Source organism: Wyeomyia smithii, chromosome 2, assembly GCF_029784165.1.
Source record: "Wyeomyia smithii strain HCP4-BCI-WySm-NY-G18 chromosome 2, ASM2978416v1, whole genome shotgun sequence".
NCBI classification, from domain to species: Eukaryota; Metazoa; Arthropoda; class Insecta; order Diptera; family Culicidae; genus Wyeomyia; species Wyeomyia smithii.
This window is the reverse complement of record NC_073695.1, coordinates 234,565,390-234,577,813: the sequence shown is the minus strand read 5'-3', so window position 1 is coordinate 234,577,813 and position 12,424 is coordinate 234,565,390. Positions and strand designations below refer to the sequence as shown.

Sequence of the window (12,424 nt, the reverse complement as noted above, 5' to 3'; positions counted from 1 at the left end):
CATTTCACAAACCAAGTTCCAAAAGAAGGTGCCGCTGTGGCTGACAATCAGCGAGAAGGGAATGTCAAAGCCGCTCTTCTTTCGCTTCGGACTGACCGTAAAGTTGCGTCGTTCATCATAAAATACCATAAGGGCAAAGAAGTGGTGTTTTAGCCGGATCTGGCGTCGGCTCATTATTCGAAGCGATCGTTGAAGGAGATGGAGCGGCCGAATATCGATATGGTAACATCCCAAAGTTGCGTCCCATCGAGGATTTCTGGGCAAACCTGAAGCGTAAGATCTACTCCAACAAGTTTGTCGCGGAAATCAAAAAAGAATTAATAAATAAAATGCAGAAAGAACTCAAAAACATGCCTACACGCATATTTTCATCCGCCATATTGTGATTACCTTCCGGCCGGCAAGTAAGCTAACATAATTACCTTTCAAGGAAAAATTATCAAACTCAATAATCTGTCTTACTTATTTTTTACCACCAACCGAAAAAGTCCATTTTTTTACCGCAGACGTTACCCCCGATATCGCTTGCAATCACTCGCAGTATGCCCGAGTCCTCTGCCCAATATATAGGGTCTACCAGAGTTTTAGTCTTCGCGCCCCGGGCACAACCTTTCCACGCTGCGTACTCCAATGCAGGGTAAATGATCTGTCTGTAGACAGCCATCTAATTCCTCTGTCACAATTTCAATTGTCCCACAAATGAGGGAATAGAGTGCCCTGATTGGTATCAGGAGGGCTCTCCTAGGAGGGCAGCTTGTCCGAGTGTCTGTTCCCCATGTTAGGGGTGGCTCAAACAACGTCTGATCCGGAGCGGACGGCTGAATTATGAAATGCGGCATCTCGTCAGCTACACCCAAGACGGCAGCCCCGTCGCGGGACCAGGCATCCGCAGCCCTAGTAAGGTAGCATACCGAAACATTAAATTACTACGAACAATCAAGAATCAAATACGGACCGGAACAATTGGAAACGACCTAGGCGACGGAATAAGGACGACGATTGGAAGCTCGGTACATGGAACTGTAGACCGCTGAACGCCCCGGGTGGCGACCGGATTCTGCTGGATCAGCTAGAACTCCGCCACTTCGACATCGTTGCGCTCCAGGAGCTTTGCCGGAAAGGAGAGAAGGTACGGAGGATTTGTGGCCGCAGGGCACAGTACTACCAGAGCGGCGGCACAACCAATGAGCTGGGTACCGGCTTTATAGTGCTGGGCAGGATGCAGAGTCGTGTGATCAAGTGGCAGGCGATCAGCGACAGGTTTTGTTTGTTGAGAATAAAAGGCCGGTTCTACAACTACACTATCCTCAATGTACGCTGCCCCCACGAAGGAAGACCCGAGCTCTACGCACAGCTGGAGAAACTCTACGATAGCTTCTCGCGTAGAGACATCAAGATCGTCATCGGGGACATGAACGCGCAGATCGGTAGGGATGAAATGTACAAGCCGGTGATCTGCTCGCATAGCCTGCACACCGTGACGAACGACAACGGCCAGCGATGCGTCAACTTCGCAGCTTCTCGAGGACTGGCAGTCTGAAGTACCTTCTTTCCCCGTAAAGACATCCACAAAACGACCTGGAGATCACCTGACCAACATACAGCAAATCAAATTGACCATGTTCTCATCGACGGCCGGTTCTTCTCAAACATTACAAACGTACGTACCTATCGCGGTGCGGATATTGGCTCGGGCCACTACCTAGTTGCGGTATCACTGCGCTTAAACTGTCGACCGTATACCGCGCGCGACACCGCCGAACCCCGCGGCTCAACATTAAGCAGCTCCGGAACTCCCAGGCTGCGGAGGAATACGCGCAACAGCTTGAAGCGGTGCTACCCACAGCGGAGGGGCTGGGCGCATTGCCTCTTGAAGACGGCTGGTGCAGCATGAGGTGGTCGATGAGTTCGTGTATTTCACTGGTGACCGCCGACATTAACACCAGCAAAGAGATCCAGAAACGCATCCAGGCAGGAAATCGTGCCTCGTAAGACACTTCGATCGTATCGAGTGCGACGACGCACGAAGTTGACGCTGTACAAAACCCTGATAAGACCGGTAGTCCTCTACGGGATCGAGGCAACAACGCTTCTCGCGGAGGACCTTAACGCTCTTGGAGTTTTTGAACGGAAGGTGCTACGGACTATCTACGGTTGAGTACAACCGGACGACGGAGAATGGCGACGGCGCATGAACCATGAACTGCACGCGCTGCACGCGAGAATTCCATTGCACACCTGGCGAAAGTCAGTAGGTTGCGGTGGGCCGGTCACGTCGTAAGGATGCCGGACGACAACCCTGTGAAATCACTTCTCTTCAGCAACCCTACCGGCACCAGAAATAGAGGGGCGCAGCGTGCACGATGGCTCGATCAGATCGAAGGAGACTTGCGGGTGATGAGACGCCTGGGGAACTGGCGAAACACAGCCCAAAACCGAGCAACATGGTGACGAATTCTTGATACAGCACGAGCCACCACGGCTCTCGTCTGATTGGTAAGGTAAGTAATCAAAGCAAACCGATTTTGACACATTTTTTTTTTTGATTTTGACACATACGTGTGAATGTGTTGGTATCTTCGGAACTGCACTCTGTTTCTTTGGCGGACAAATGCTAGAAGATGAAAAATAAATCAGGACGCCCCAAAACGATTTCAAAATCAGGACATGTCCTGTTGAATCAGGACGGATCCCTAAACACGAATAACACACGAAAGTTCTATTAGAAGCTGACCAGTGTCCGCAAAGGCTTCGTGCCACAAGCCGACATGTGCAGGGACCTGGACGGCAACTTTCTCACGAACACATGAGGTGATTGGAAGGTGAAAACAGTACTACGGATCGGATGATATGCGTAATTTGAGTTTTGGGGACACTCGAGGTCGATTCAGGAGGTCTATTCAGCTCTTTGGTTATTTCGATGACATGGATATCACAGCACGAACCCTTGAGAAGAGGACGGAGACGTACATCACACGCTTGGCTGAAGCCGAACCCAACGCACCCTTGGGGTCTTCAAACGGAAGATGCTGCGTGCCATCTGCATTGAGTAAGCAAAGCCTTGGTGCTACATTCCGATTCAAAACTTGACCTTCTGTTTGTTTATACACAGACTTCGCAGCCGACTGTAAACTGTACAAAACACTTGCGGGGCTAGCGCTACGATCTTACTGACACTAACAGTCTCTCCCGAGCCGAGACTCGAACCTACGACGACTGGCTTGTTAGGCCAGCATCGTACCTCGAGACTATCTGGGAGATCTACGGTGGAGAACAGATGAAAAATGAATCGGTGGATGAACCACGAGTAGCAACAGCTGCTAGGAGAAGCTCCTCATCGTCCAATCAGCGAAAATTGGCTTCAACTGGAGGTTAACCTGCGGGGCCTCCGCGGAAGACATGGCTGACGAGCTGCAGCCATGGACCGAATTGAATGGAGACGACTTCTTCGAACAGCAAGGGACACTTCGGCCTGAAGTTGAGTGGTAAGTGATTACTTTACTCAGTTCGCTGAGCCAACACGCGAATTAAGACGAAAAGTCCCCCATATTAAAAATACACTAGAATAGCCTCGGCAATATAACGATAAAAGTTTTAAAAACAATAACACAATAATTATGGTTTTATTTAATCATATTTATTTATTACTGAATATCGTTAAAATAACATACTACTTAATTTCAGTCCTGTTTCAATACTTTGGAATCACGTGCAGAAGGCTGAGTCGGTTTCAACCTCTGCGTTGGGGTAGCAAACATCAAAAACCACAGCAGAATCCACGAGGGTAGAAAGATGAGGGCAACCAGATTGAACAACCAGTTACCGTAAATCTACAAATAGAAACTCTAGTAATAATGTCCACGTTGTATCCTATTTTAAGACTTACCATTGAATCCACCACGGAATAGGTGATGGCATCCATCGTGGCTGTAACGGCTTTCCCCATTAGGGCCTGAATGCTCAGTTCGGGGAACAACGCACAAGTCATACCAAACACCGTCAAAAGTACGACCACCAGCGGATGCAGTAGCAGACAGAAGATTTGGGATGATCTGCAAAACCTGTTTTGTAAAATTAATCTCGAAGCAAAATAAATTTATAACTTTACCCCCGATAGAAGAAACCTTCCTTCCGAGGTTGCAGAATCAACACTACCGGCACTACAACAACCGACAGAACGAGTCCCAGAGAGAAGTTTAGCATTCCAACCGTTAACAGAACTGTTCCCAGTTCCAGTAGCACGACAATCTGGAGCACTCCTGAGTTGAAGCTCTCAAGCAAGGGAACAAAAGCTGGCAGAATCAACGTCAGCACGGATATGCTAACCATGATTGCGAACAAACTTAACTGCGTTCTAAGATTGGCCTCATGCAGATAAGTATTGAGTCCGGAATGGAACGGTAGAACGGTGGTGGCTGCTCCAATCGAATGAGCGAGCAGAAATAGTGATCCAATTTGAACGAAATTTACCTTGGGCGTTTGACTCAATTCGGTGTCCACGGTTTGTTCCTCCTCATCCTCATCGGAATAGTACAGCGAAAGATAGTGGATGAATGATTTGATCAGTAAAGCTCCAGCCATTAGCCCTAGACTAGGCATGTAGTCTCCGATCGAAACGAACCGGTCGTGCGTGACCAAAAGATAGAAGAAGTAACTCTGATGGAATCGTTCCAACAGATTGTTCAAACTTCGGCTGATACCTTCGACTATCTTGAGAAGTGGACCGACACCAGCGGACGCACGGGAAAGTGAACTCGTTTGGACACACTCTAGCGTCAACGCTTCAATCCCGTAGCGATGAAAAAGTCCGTGATTACCGGTTGGAACCCCGGTAGATTGGCTGAAAACCATTGCCAGTATATTCTGCAGCTTTTCCCAGTACCCGGTGGGTTTCCGTTTGTTCGTTCCCAGCAGACGGTATGCAGCCGAAACACCATTCTTTTGCGATAGTTTCTGCGCCAAGTTGTGCAAATCCAGATTCGGGAGCTGCCCGTTGAGCCCTTCAAGCTTGAGGTTGATAAAGTCCACATCGAAACCTTGCACTTCCAAGTTAATCGCCGCCTGAATAGCACCTGCCCTGCCGTTCAATGATCCACCATTTAAAACTCGGTTGTCTTCTGATCCGTGATAGGCTTCCAACCAAGCCTGCATTCCTAGCTGCTCCTGTTCAGTTATCAGGAAAATGATATCCTTAGCCCAGTACTTTTGCCGACGCGCGAAATCAGCAAATGCCAACATAAGCGACACACCGGCCGATACATCCGTGTAGACGGACTCCGGTGGCCGGTAAGGAACCGAAATGACGAACGATTCCGTCGACCCGATGCGGGGCGCTCGTAAAATTCCGTAAACGTTCTTACCGGTGAACACTTTTCCCCCTCCCAGTGGGTAGTTTAGGGTGAAGTTATGCGTATGCGTTTCCAATCCAATCTTTCGCATCTTAGCCAAAAGCCAAGCGTAGGGCATTCCCTTCCGGTGGTTCTCTCGTTCCCGTTCCAACTCGGCAGCATACGTGCGCGCAAGGGATACTGTTTCTGGTTTCAATTCCGAGTACACCAGCCCCGGTAGCAGGGCATTCTCGGAGAAATACGTAGCCGAGTTAAAGTTCGAATCAGGCAGCAGACAGAAGTAGCCAACACCCAGCAGATACAGACCGAAGCAGAGCAGCGTGTTGTGTCGAATTAGCGCCTTGCAGTACTTTGCTTTCTGCGAGATTGAAGGGTTTGTGAGGAGACCCATGATTCAGGTTGGGTCCCGGATTGAAATTATTCCAATGATTTTTTACTTGCCCCTCTTGCTTTCAACAGTTTTTATGTTGTTTATTTATGATTCCAATGACAGCTGATTGTAGGGTCAGGGGTGGCTCAAATCGCAGCTGGCTGCGTGCCGATGTGCAAGAAACGCGAAGAAAGCATGAAAAACGCACTTTTTAACTGGTCGACTTCCGGCAGCTTTCGACAGAACACAAATGTCAAACTCTGTTCGCTTCTCGCTCTTTTTCCGGGCATCTTTGATGTACAAGTGAACGCATTTCACTGTGAACGTAAATTATTTTCGCTGTAAGTGCTGTGTTCTTGGTTTGAATATTTTGAAAATAGCAGGATTTTGTCCGGACTTGAGTGGGCTTTCAAGGAAATTTGTTAAAAATTGTAGTTGTGAAGTATTTTTTACAAAAACTACCAGATTTATTATTTCGATTGAACTCAACTCGGTGATGTGTTGATGACATGACAGTGCCGAAAGAGCGAATGAGATGGAATATTCGGAGGACCTAATTTGTGTCCGGATCAAGTGGCTGCTAAAAATCGAAATTTTCTGTTCCGATATAACGTTTTTCTATTTGTTTATTTTCTTTCTAGATGGTTTTCGGATCAAAGGTGATCAAGGCCGGCGGAGCCGAGCCAGATGCGTTCGAGAGTCAAATTGGTCAGGCTATCCTGGAGCTGGAAATGAACTCGGACCTGAAGCCACAGTTACGTGATCTCCACATCACCCGGGCTCGTGAGGTCGAGTTCAATAGCAAAAAGGTATATTTGAGTGAGATTTTAATGTTGACACAATTGCTCTAATCTTGTCAACACGACGCAGGCTATTGTTATTTACGTTCCGGTGCCGAAGCAGAAGGCCTTCCAAAAGGTGCAAACCCGTCTCGTTCGGGAGTTGGAGAAGAAATTTTCCGGCAAGCACGTAGTGTTCATCGGGGAGCGTCGCATTTTGCCCAAGCCACAGCGCGGTCGTCGTGACCCCAACAAGCAGAAGCGTCCGCGTTCCCGCACCCTCACTGCCGTGTACGATGCCATCCTCGAGGATTTGGTCTTCCCGGCTGAGGTTGTTGGAAAGCGAATCCGTGTGAAACTGGATGGATCGCAGCTGATCAAGGTGCATCTGGACAAGAACCAGCAAACCACCATTGAACACAAGGTAAGAACTGTGGTTTATGTGTGAACCGACGTCTGCAGCATCTCCTACATTCGGAAGGGTTTGACCGCCCAGAAACCTTTTCGTCTATACGATGCTGAGAGTGAAACCTAGCTTCTTTTCAGATGATGCTTTTCTCTCTTATTTTAAGATAAAAGCAAAAAAGAAAGATGCACAAAACCCCTCGGAAGTCCCTCGATCTGGTATTAGATTCTAACCTGATGTTTTTCTTTTCAGGTCGACACATTCACGTCGGTGTACAAGAAGCTGACTGGACGTGACGTAACGTTCGAGTTCCCGGAACCCTACCTGTAAACTATTCTAAGCAGAGCAATAGTTTCTACGAACCTAATTAAGAGAGAGTACGCTAACAAAAATCCGTTGCGGAGCGAAAGTGGAAGGGGAAGGACAGGAAATGTGTGTGTAACAGCATCCATTGCTTGTGGTTAATAAATCTAAACATTGATAACAAAAAGTTAAAGAAAACTTGATTTTAGAGAAGCCAAATTTTGGATCCTAGTTTAATTCTTTTGTTTTTCGATATAGTGCTGTCGGGTTTCACCATTCAATCACTCTTTGTCTGGTTCTGTTGTTTGCAATCCCGTTTTGCTTAATACAATCGTTCAAACGCCTCTATTCAGTTCATTGGACCAACATAACATTTTCGAATCGATCTTTTAATAGGGTATCGAACGACTTCGTCAGTGGTTTTCTTCGGCACTTTTTCTGCAGCAATCTTATGCAAAAGGGGGCCGAAGAAAACCACTGGCGAAGACGTTCGATACCCTAAATAAGTCGAATACAGTCGTGAACATAAAGAAGTTCTTGAGTTTTTTCAGGGTTGAAAAGCAACACAAAGAAATAATTTGCATTTATATAAAGTCACTTTTAAACATGAGAACAAAATGGTTTGATAAAGAAAGTTTGTCGAAAGGGCGGAATAATTGAAAATCTTGCATGTTGCCAAAGATGGCTAGAACAAGATACCTGACTCTTGCAGAATTCATCGGACATGATTGTCGCTGCGCGTGAGCAAAAGTCGAACTAATTTATACACTGTTAATAGGATGTATACCAAGGGAATAGTATGGTAGCCTTCAAGCGTTACGAACATCTATTTCTGTACCGTTTGTCCCAAAACTACTTTTTCTGCTGTCACAGTTTGCTTCACTTTGCTTTGGGACACAATTAATGTACTAAATATCACTTAGAATATCACATACCATGTGAAAACCTTAAGAAATTGCTCTAAACTGTCTGATATGCTATTAATAATTGCAGTCAACTTTTAGCCGGTTTGCCCGATCAACATAAGATAAGGGTAAACTGCCCATTTTTCGGGTGCCAGTGCCAGTGATGTTGGTAACGCGTCAAATGTATGGTAGCTGACAGCGATGCACGCTCGTAAATAATAACCCCCAAAATGAGTAACATTTGACGCATTTTCGTAAAAAGTGGAACAACTCTTAAATTGAGTAACTCCACAAATACTCAAAACTGAGTAACACTAGGCGTCTTTAAAATGAGTCATTATTACTCAAAATTTGAGTACGACATTACTCATTTTTTGGGTACAGATCAGTTTCATTACTGGCTAGAAATCCGCCACGGCCAATAAACGACACCACATGTTCATCAATAATTACCTTGTAATAAAAGAAAACAGATCATTCTGTGCCGAACACGCATCAGTACTGGACGTGTTTGGTGATCGGTCCGATAGAGTATAAAACAAAAGACGTGTGAACAAGTGTTGGCATTGTTTGCCTGGTCGAGTGAAATAAATCCGGGTTCAAGGTCGTTCCTTTGTGCAACTGTTTCGCATCGTGACTGCCAGCTGGTGCGTAAGCCGATTTGGCTGCTGGCTGGATTGTGCTACAGCAGTGGACGAGACACAAACGAGGAAAAAGAAGAAGCCATCAGTGTCAGCGAGTCGTATCGCTGTGTGGAGTGATCTCACACCTGGCTCGCTGCTGGTGGCTGTTTGGTGCTGCTGTATTGGTGCTGCTGGCTGTAACGGCTGCTACTTCGAACGATCGGACAACCAACCTTACTGGAAGGGAGAAATAAAAAGGTACGTGTTCTTGTCAGCGCTAGTGCGCTAAACATAGCGCGATGGATGTAGATCCCTCGCCTCCCGCGCCACCATCCCCGAACCCCTCTGACCCTGACCCTTCTGTTACCCCCTCCCCTGTTCATTCTTCAGTCCCCCCTCGCCCCAGGCTTTACCCAGACGGAGCCCAGGGCAGCTATACTGTTTATTTTCGGCCAAAGGCAGGACCGAAATCGAAAAAGTTGAACCTCTTGCAGATTTCTAAAGACCTGACGAAGGAGTACAAGGGCGTGACCGAAATTTCCAAGGTCCGGCCTAACAAGCTCCGTGTCGTGGTCGGTAACCTGAAAGAGGCCAACGATATAGCTTGCTCTGAGCTCTTCACACGCGAGTATCGCGTTTACATACCCGCACGAGACGTGGAGATCGACGGTGTCATAACCGATTCGAGTCTGTCCGTCGAGTGTATACTGCAAAGTGCCAAAGGGTGCTTTAAGAACAAAACGTGTCCCGAAGTAAAGGTGCTCGACTGCAAGCAATTGCGGTCAGCATCGATCATCGGTGGCAAAACAGTATACACTCCGTCAGACTCGTTTCGAGTTACGTTCGCCGGGTCTGCACTACCAAGCCACGTCTCGATCCACCGGGTTCGTCTCCCTGTGAGGCTCTACGTGCCCCGCGTCATGAACTGCCTGAATTGCAAGCAGTTAGGCCATACAGCCGCCTACTGCTGCAATAAGGCACGTTGTGGCAAGTGTGGGGAGTCTCATGCGGAAGATTCTTGCAGTGTTAACGCTGAAAAGTGTATTCACTGCGGAGAAAATCTGCATGAGCTCTCGACATGTGCGGTGTACATGCAGCGCAGGGATAAAATAAAACGGTCTCTCAAAGAGCGTTCAAAGCGTTCCTACGCTGACATGCTGAAGAAGACCGTTACCACTTCTCCCGTTACTTCGAACCCCTTCGATCTGTTGCCCTCTGAGGAAACCGATTCTGACGATTCACCAGCGGGAGCATCTTACGCCAATCCTGGGGAGTCTAGAAAGAGGAAAAGTGTTTCCTCTCCTAAACTTCCCAGAAAAGGTCCTAAGATTTCTCAAAGTGAAATGAAGGTTACAAACAAACCAAACAGTGCTGCGGAAAAACCGAAGCAAACTCCTCCTGGGCTGGCAAATTTAAAGTCCCAGAAGGAGTTCCCAGCACTGCCAGGAACATCTAAAACCCCAGTTGCTCCTTTTACACTCCCAGTTGATGAAACAAACTCTGGATTAGTGAAATTTTCTGACATTGTGGACTGGATTTTTGAAACTTTCAATGTACCCGATCCAATTAAAATTTTTCTTACAGCATTCCTCCCAACAGTTAGATCATTTTTGAAGCAGTTGACTGCCCAATGGCCTCTCCTTGCAGCGATTGTATCCTTCGATGCCTAATTCAACTGCGTATATGAAGGATTCTATCTCTGTCTTACAGTGGAATTGTAGAAGTATTTTACCAAAAATTGATTCGTTTAAAGTTTTGATAAATAAAAACAAATGCGATGCATTTTCCCTTTGTGAAACTTGGCTTACTTCAAATATTGATCTCAACTTCCATGATTTTAATATTATTCGCCTTGATCGAGACACCCCATATGGAGGAGTACTTTTAGGGATTAAAAAGTGCTATTCTTTCTATCGTATTAACCTCCCCTCGATTCCAGGCATCGAAGTTGTCGCATGTCAAATGACAATACAAGGTAAAGAGCTTTGTATTGCCTCAATATATATTCCCCCCAGAGCACAGGTTGGGCAACGGCTGCTCTTTGATTTAATAGAACTTCTTCCCTCGCCACGTTTGATTTTGGGAGACTTCAACTCTCATGGCGTGGCTTGGGGTTCCCCATACAATGATAACCGCTCCTCTTTAATCTATAACCTTTGCGATGACTTCGACATGACTATTTTAAACAACGGTGAAATGACACGTATCCCGAAACCTCCAGCGCGCCCAAGCGCTTTGGATCTATCCTTATGTTCGACGTCGCTACGGTTGGATTGCACATGGAAGGTAATCCTCGATCCTCACGGTAGCGACCATCTGCCTATTCTTATTTCAATTACTAACGGGTCAACTCGCATGCGACCAATTGACATTCCGTATGACCTCACACGAAATGTCGATTGGAAGTTATACGAGGAAATGATTTCAAAAGCGGTCGAGTCGATTCAACATCATTCACCACTTGAAGAATACAACCTCCTCGCGGGCTTGATTCTCGACGCCGCGTTGCAAGCCCAAACGAAGAAATATCCCGGCGTAACGATCAAAGAACGGCCTCCCACTCCGTGGTGGGACCAAGAGTGCTCCGATGTCTACACGCAAAGATCCGACGCGTTTAAGGCCTACCAGACGGGAGGTATACCTGGCGACTATTTACGGTATTCGGAGCTTGATACCAAGCTTAAAAGCTTGGCTAAAGCAAAGAAACGTGGATATTGGCGTCGGTTCGTGAACGAGACGTCGAGGGAGACATCGATGAGCACTCTTTGGAACACAGCCCGAAGAATGCGGAATCGCGTAACGGTCAACGAAAGCGAGGAGTCTTCAAGTAGGTGGATATTTGATTTTGCCAGGAAAGTATGTCCGGACTCTGTTCCTGAGCAAAATATTGTTCGCGATGCGTCTCCGGGCCACGACGCGATAGAATCACCTTTTACGATGGCAGAACTTTCAGTTGCCCTCCTGTCCTGTAACAATAACGCGCCTGGATTAGATAGAATCAAATTCAACTTGTTGAAGAATCTACCCGGCAATGCCAAGAGGCGCTTGTTGAACTTGTTCAATAAGTTCCTGGAGCAAAACATTGTACCGCAGGATTGGAGGCAAGTGAAGGTGATCGCCATCCAAAAACCAGGGAAACCAGCTTCTAATCACAACTCTTATAGGCCGATTGCAATGCTATCCTGTATCCGGAAATTGATGGAAAAAATGATACTCCGTCGTTTAGACCACTGGGTCGAATCAAATGGTCTACTATCAGAAACTCAATTTGGCTTCCGCCGTGCCAAAGGGACGAATGATTGTCTTGCGTTGCTTTCAACAGATATTCAGCTGGCGTATGCTCGTAAAGAACAAATGGCGTCTGCGTTCTTGGACATTAAGGGGGCTTTTGATTCCGTTTCTATTGACATTCTTTCGGGTAAACTTCACCGACAAGGATTTTCTCCAATTTTGAACAATTTTTTGCACAACTTGTTGTCCGAAAAGCACATGCATTTTACGCATGGCGATTTGGCAACTTTTCGCATTAGCTACATGGGTCTTCCCCAGGGCTCATGTTTAAGCCCCCTTCTTTACAACTTTTATGTAAATGACATCGACGAATGTCTGGCAAATTCATGCACGATAAGACAACTTGCAGACGACAGTGTAATCTCTGTTACAGGAGCCAAAGCTGCCGATTTGCAAGGA

General features: G+C 46.7%; 3 protein-coding genes across 3 annotated transcripts in view; 2 read left to right on the top strand and 1 right to left on the bottom strand.

Annotated features, from left to right (window-relative positions):
* Positions 1-12,424, top strand: part of LOC129719497 (glycerol-3-phosphate phosphatase-like) — a 393,537-nt gene that overhangs the window by 264,682 nt on the left and 116,431 nt on the right. The gene's annotated exons all lie outside the window — the stretch shown is intronic.
* Positions 3,616-5,860, bottom strand: LOC129719490 (glycosylphosphatidylinositol anchor attachment 1 protein). Its single transcript, XM_055670864.1, has 3 exons — positions 4,109-5,860; positions 3,887-4,052; positions 3,616-3,830 (listed from the first exon to the last, which is right to left on the bottom strand). Exons 1-3 carry the CDS (start codon positions 5,737-5,739, stop codon positions 3,681-3,683), a joined length of 1,947 nt encoding a protein of 648 aa, XP_055526839.1. The 5' UTR covers positions 5,740-5,860; the 3' UTR covers positions 3,616-3,680.
* Positions 5,934-7,393, top strand: LOC129719500 (40S ribosomal protein S7). Its single transcript, XM_055670881.1, has 4 exons — positions 5,934-6,059; positions 6,360-6,527; positions 6,589-6,921; positions 7,156-7,393. The coding sequence occupies exons 2-4, from the start codon at positions 6,360-6,362 to the stop codon at positions 7,231-7,233; spliced, it is 579 nt and encodes a 192-aa protein (XP_055526856.1). The 5' UTR covers positions 5,934-6,059; the 3' UTR covers positions 7,234-7,393.